The sequence below is a fragment of the Acipenser ruthenus genome, chromosome 22 (genome assembly GCF_902713425.1).
Source record: "Acipenser ruthenus chromosome 22, fAciRut3.2 maternal haplotype, whole genome shotgun sequence".
Lineage (NCBI taxonomy): Eukaryota > Metazoa > Chordata > Actinopteri > Acipenseriformes > Acipenseridae > Acipenser > Acipenser ruthenus.
Genome location: NC_081210.1, coordinates 19,497,233 through 19,503,481, shown reverse-complemented (window position 1 = coordinate 19,503,481; position 6,249 = coordinate 19,497,233). Strand labels below are relative to the sequence as shown.

At 38.3% G+C, this 6,249-nt stretch overlaps 1 protein-coding gene across 1 annotated transcript; it reads left to right on the top strand.

Annotated features, from left to right (window-relative positions):
- The first annotated feature begins 2,498 nt into the window (after nucleotides 1-2,498).
- Nucleotides 2,499-6,047, top strand: LOC131699439 (small ribosomal subunit protein uS11). The gene is made up of 5 exons (XM_058996085.1): nucleotides 2,499-2,594; nucleotides 3,600-3,750; nucleotides 4,174-4,335; nucleotides 5,516-5,592; nucleotides 5,937-6,047. The coding sequence occupies exons 2-5, from the start codon at nucleotides 3,602-3,604 to the stop codon at nucleotides 6,002-6,004; spliced, it is 456 nt and encodes a 151-aa protein (XP_058852068.1). The 5' UTR covers nucleotides 2,499-2,594; nucleotides 3,600-3,601; the 3' UTR covers nucleotides 6,005-6,047.
- The last annotated feature ends 202 nt before the right edge of the window (nucleotides 6,048-6,249 follow it).

Below are 6,249 nucleotides of genomic sequence, written 5' to 3'. Positions count from 1 at the left end.
AGATCAGCCAGGTCCATCGAGTGGTCTGCCACTATGGAAACAAGTTTCCTTTAGTTTTGCTGGTAATACACTTCTGTGCACTAGATGGTGCTGACGCTTACTAATAAAAAGACTCTGTGGCTCATCTAGTCTATATTACAAATGTCTATAGCAGGATACTAGAACTGATGAGCAGATCCTGGACTTCTAGTCAAAGCACAAATAAAATAAAAAATAATATTTGATTAACAGCAGTAAGAACCACTAAGAGTGATTGCAAACATCACGGAAAAGTAACAGAACAAGGCCATTTCAGCCAATTGCTCTTTGATATATTGGACTTTATGCGGGGAACATTTGTTAGGTATTAATTAACAAATACTTTTATACACAGTCCAAAACAAATCTGGGTTTAATGATTCAAACAACTAGACGTGACACAACATTTTACTACCAGCTATTGAGGGTTGGTTTGGTTGGTAATAGGTGAAGCTGTGGAATAGCACAGACTCCTATCTCTTGTCTAAGAGGACAGCTGCACAGCCATCTAGAAAAAAAGCCAACTGAGAATCTCTGCATATATGAAACTGCTAAACACTCCTGCACTATTGGAGAGACTTCTGAGAAGCGACGTGCTTCACTGTAAGCATTTACTCCCTTCCCTTTTATTTTAATCTCAGGGAATGCCTGTATGGCACTAAGTACTGTACATCATCAGCAGTGACACTTTGCAAGCTGCTTTGACGTTAATCTCCATACTCTCAGATTAGTGAGCCCTCAACATATTATACCAGAGGAAGCATTCTTTATGATGTCCCATTTGTCCTCTTTAGCACTTAAACTCCTCAATAAAAGATCAGCTGTTTTCTGGTGCCCTTATATATCCATGTAAGCCAGAGGATGCCAATATATTTCAACGGTGTATCTGCCTAACACTATCCCTAATCTGTGCAGTCTGTTTTATGTCATCAGTCATCCCTATTTCTAGAATGTTCCTATTCTGCTATTGTTACCTACTAGGACTGTGGCTGCCAGGTGTGCTTGTTACCCTAATAATAATAAAAAAAGGCTTTGTGGATAAGTACTTAACTGTATCTTTGCAAGCATTCAATTGTCTTACACACAGCACCTATGATACTGCTGCTGTCTTACATATAGACCAGATCAGGTCCAGCCACATTCTTAATTGTTTATTTGAACCAGTTAAACCTCCAGCTAAGCCTCAAAGCAGTGAATTATTGCATTATATCTCTGTTACACCTGGTGTGGAATGGCCATCCATACTGTAAGTACAGGACCCTATTCAGTTTAGATTAGTATCATTTGTGTCTCTTCACTTCATTAAACATTGAGTTCAATTTAAGAATTGAAGAGCTGGTTGGAACTGTGCCCGGGACTGCTCAATTCAATAAAAAAGGATGTGATTATAAAAAGTTGCTAAACTTGTAATGACTCTGACTGACGAGTTATTGATACTTACATTAGCATTAGACATACAGTACTTACCTCTGGGCTGCAAAGCTTGCTCTTTAGTTGTAATGTTAAGACGTTTGAGGTTTGTCCAGCCCTTGCCTTTCCAGTCAATTTAATGGGCTGAGATGCTAATTCATCAGACTGTCCACTAGGGGGCCAATATTTTGTGATGTGACTCGTTTCCAGACAACAAAATGCCTGACTGTAGAAAAATGAATAAACCTTCAGTGACAGTTATTTTATAAAGCTGCCACACCGCAGGACTGTCAAGGCCTCATATCTCAGAGCTCATTTGAAGTATCGACTACGTGTTTGCAGGGTTACATAAATTCTGCATTCCAAATGTGTTGGTTACCATGACATTGAATTCTGAGGTAATATGGTTGCCATAGTGAGGCTATGTGACATTAGGCATTTCTGTATCAGAACGCATCTTTGGAGTTTTTGACTCGGTGAAATCACATCCATTTCACATATGCATTTTACTTCATGTTTACAAATTACAACCCATTTGATTTCTACTGTAGCTAACGTTTACGCTTATATTTAGTGATGGGCACTGCAAATAACACTGTTGGCAATAGGACCCACAATGAAAGAAGGTAAAAAGAAGAAGAAAAAAAGAAACCATTCATTTGAACTCTTAGGCGATTAGGCTTAATGTATAACGCGTAACTCCAATGAATGATACACGTCCTGTGACTCATAATCTACTGTACATTTATTTGTAATTGTTTTATGTTGTTTTATGCTTGATGTTTTCTTCCTATTTATTTTGTTAAAAATATTAAAGAGCACAGTATAAATAAGCAACGTGCATTGTATCCTGGCTCTTGTTCTGTCCATGTTGCGAAAACTAACATTAAAAAAAACACTCATTTAGCTGCAACGGAGACGCCATCATTGTGAGGGCGATTAACTGGAATATTATTATATTTATTGAATTTTTATATAAAACGTGTATGTGGAAGGATAAAATCGTTTACATGCAATTTCTATTAAGAAATCGGTAATTATAAATTAAAAATAAACATTTTCATTGGTTACTACGTCACTTATTTCCGGAATAGAATGTTGACCTTTCCCCCGGTTTCAATTTTTCCTTCCTTTCCTGTTTCGGCTCAGCATAGAAACACACATAGGTACGTGCGCTCCCAGATTTTATCCGATCAAATCCTTTGTAATCTTAAAAGATATGTGTAAATGAAAATCATAATATGAAAATAAAAACTCATAGCTGCTGGTATCAAGTAGCATTTATTAAATTGGTCGATATAAAGGTGATAGTACAAAGTATTTGAAACTTGGGTTGAATCAGATACAGGCCTCTTTTGGAGCCTATTGCTATGTTGAGTGGATTTAGGTGTATTGCAGTTTGGTGCCGGCAGCGCGTTATGTTGCAATTTATTTTGAAATAAAGTACAATTGTTTTCTATTGTAGAGGCCGTCTGCATGTCAGTACTACTATACTTCAGTACCTGAATGTTCTCTGGTCTCATTTTGTTTTGACTGGTCCAGTAGTATTGGTACTGAGACCTGCAGCGTGCTATGTTTACGCTCATGCTTGAGATTACAACGATTACAATAACTTGCATATAACCCCTGTGCTGATTTAGAATTGCGTGTATTTTTGTACATTAATAAATAAAGCATTTACGGTTTTTAGAACGTCAGGGTGGTATCGTTGTACCTAGTTTTTAGTTCCAGTGAACTACTTTTACTGTAAAAACAGTAAAACCTTTGGAGCCAGGCCTCAATCTTGTTAACATGAATTTGGTCTGTGAATGAAGGCAATGTGTTATCTACCAAATTCATGATCCATTGTTGAGATTCGCTGAGTTATTGAAACTTAGGTTTTAAATGATTAGGAGTGTTTGCTTTGGTGTAAACTTAGTTTTGATTAAATTCTGTTTCAAAGTGCATTAAAACCAACATCTAGGCAATGTCCTTGTATTGTTTCTGTATTGGCTACCTGAACCCTACATTTCTTAGTGCTTTCATACATGTTGACAAAAACCTAAAATAAAAAGAACATAGCCCGCGATTGAGATGGTAACTTTTCGGTGTGCAGTAGTGCCACTAACTAGAAATGAACTGGTTCTCTCAATCTTAACATTGGTGCTGATTTGTGCTGTGTTTGTCCCCAGCAATGGCTCCTCGTAAGGGTAAGGAAAAGAAGGAAGAGCAGGTGATCAGCCTGGGACCTCAGGTTGCTGAGGGCGAGAATGTTTTCGGAACTTGCCACATATTTGCTTCCTTCAATGATACCTTCGTTCATGTCACTGACCTGTCTGGCAAGTAAGTATCTGACTGGTACCTTCAGTCACGACCTCCACACGGCCATGTTCCTTCAGAAGTGGTCATACATGTGTGTAAACCTGGGTTCTAATAGGTCTGCCTTTGTATTGCTGAGAAATGTCTTGCAGTGAAGATGGGAAAATAATGGGGTTGCTGCATTTAAAATTAAGCTGTGCACAACAAAATGAACAGGTTTCCATTACAATGCGTAGCAAACCAGAATACTGTTTGGAATAGCCTGCTTACATGGCAGGTATTCACATGCTGCTACGATTCAAATTTAATTGAATGATGTCTGCATGTACATTTGGTATGAGAAATTGCCCCATCAATACCAGGCTTAATAAACTGCAAAACCATTCAAGAGTGACAAAACTGTGTTTTTAAAGGTGAGGCTAAAGTGTGTGCTGGTTTTGTTTCCAGGGAAACAATCTGCCGCGTGACTGGTGGTATGAAGGTGAAAGCCGACAGAGATGAGTCCTCTCCTTACGCTGCTATGTTGGCAGCTCAGGATGTGGCTCAGAGGTGCAAGGAGCTGGGCATCACTGCCCTGCACATCAAACTGCGTGCAACTGGAGGCAACAGGTGAGAGCACCTGGGCATTGACCTCTTGCAAACAGTATTTTTCTTAAAGCTGCAGTTTGGAATAAGGTATTCGCATGCTCAAGATTTTCTGACAGATGTGGGGTTTGAAAAGTGACTTGTAATATGATACTGTGGCTTGGCAGTATATTTATTTTAACCGTTTGAGTTTATGTGGTGCTCGCTGCCCTATCATATAGACTGCATATTGTGAGGGATGAAAGTGCATGTCGCTGATACTATATGAAGATGTTCTACCCTTTGACATTGAACTTATACTACAAAACCTTGCTTCAGACTAACTCCCTATTGGGGAAATCTGGGCATTTATTGGGAATCTTCTATTGTGTAAAATGTGAAAACCCTAGAGACCAAATGTGGTAACCTTCAGGGACCAGTTATTTTAGGTGACCTGTAACTAAGATGACAGATAAAATTGTGCACTCTGGATCTAACCACATGGTGACTGAGTAATTAACAGCAGCAACACTATTTGTGTAGAATGAGGTCTGTTCAATTGATTCAAGGTTGTAAGGTAGGACAGGGTTGGTATCCTCAAATTCAATCTTCCTAATACATGCTTTGCAAAATAGTTTAGTTTTCAATCATTTTGGAGGGTGATAAAAGTAAAATTATTATTATTATTATTATTATTATTATTATTATTATTATTATTATTATTATTATTATTATTATTATTTATTTCTTAGCAGACGCCCTTATCCAGGGCGACTTACAATTGTTACAAGATATCACATTATTTTTTACATACAATTACCCATTTATACAGTTGGGTTTTTACTGGAGCAATCTAGGTAAAGTACCTTGCTCAAGGGTACAGCAGCAGTGTCCCCTACCAGGGATTGAACCCATGACCTTCTGGTCAAGAGTCCAGAGCCCTAACCACTACTCCACACTGCTGCCCTATATTGAACTTATGTATGCTTAACGCAAATCTGGTAGCCCCTTCATAACTGAAAGCTATTAATGGGGGTACATATTGACATCTCCCCTTAGTTCTTGGGAAGCAAAGTGATGATTACTTTAAATTCAGACGTGTTGTCGTCATTTTAAAACCGTGTGATGTGTTTGATAAAGATAGTCTATTTTCTCCGAGCACAGTTTAACTGTTCTCTTGGGTTGATTCTAAGGGCTTCATGAAATGCTGTTTTGTCTATTTCAGAACTAAGACCCCCGGACCTGGTGCGCAGTCTGCACTCAGAGCCCTGGCTCGTTCTGGTATGAAGATCGGACGTATTGGTAAGGATTTATGTAGAAAATTGCATTATATTTTAAAAAAAACAAAAAACTATTAAATAGGAGGCAGAGTATAAGAAATGCATCCTGGTCTCCAGCATTATCTACAAGGTGACAAGTCAATAGAGGTTCCATTTAGAAGAAATGGGTTCCATTAGAAGAAAATGTAATCCTTGGATTTATGACTACATGCCTTTTAGTATAATTTGGTTATAGCATGGGCTTATCTAGTCCATATTGGAACACTTTTCCTTCTGCTGGGCTTGTTCTGTAGTCAAGTCTGTATATGCATCTGAAAGCTAATGTATGAAAAGATACCAATGAGTGGCATGTGCTTCTTTTTCCAGAGGATGTGACCCCGATCCCATCAGACAGCACCCGCAGAAAGGGTGGCCGTCGCGGACGTCGTCTGTAAAATGTTTCCTGCTACTGTCAATAAAAAAGAAAAATCTAATTGGCATCTGGTCCCTGCTTTATTTATTATATTATCTTTGGATATTTCAAAACAATATTCTGGTGATCAAAATAACTAAACGAGAATGAATGCGCAAGTAATAAGTGATGGCCAAATTTCTTTAGTCGGCTGGATTCACTTCTTACTGTAGCTTTGTTAAATAAAACCATGGTCTCTAGGGGTTGTGACTCAAGTGCTGCTAGTAA

Bases quoted from the DNA above. Each gene is read 5' to 3' on its own strand.
- LOC131699439 (XM_058996085.1), top strand. From the start codon at position 3,602: ATGGCTCCTCGTAAGGGTAAGGAAAAGAAGGAAGAGCAGGTGATCAGC. The intron at 4,336-5,515 runs GTGAGAGCACCT...TGTCTATTTCAG, and splicing joins CGTGCAACTGGAGGCAACAG to AACTAAGACCCCCGGACCTG. The intron at 5,593-5,936 runs GTAAGGATTTAT...TTCTTTTTCCAG, and splicing joins TATGAAGATCGGACGTATTG to AGGATGTGACCCCGATCCCA.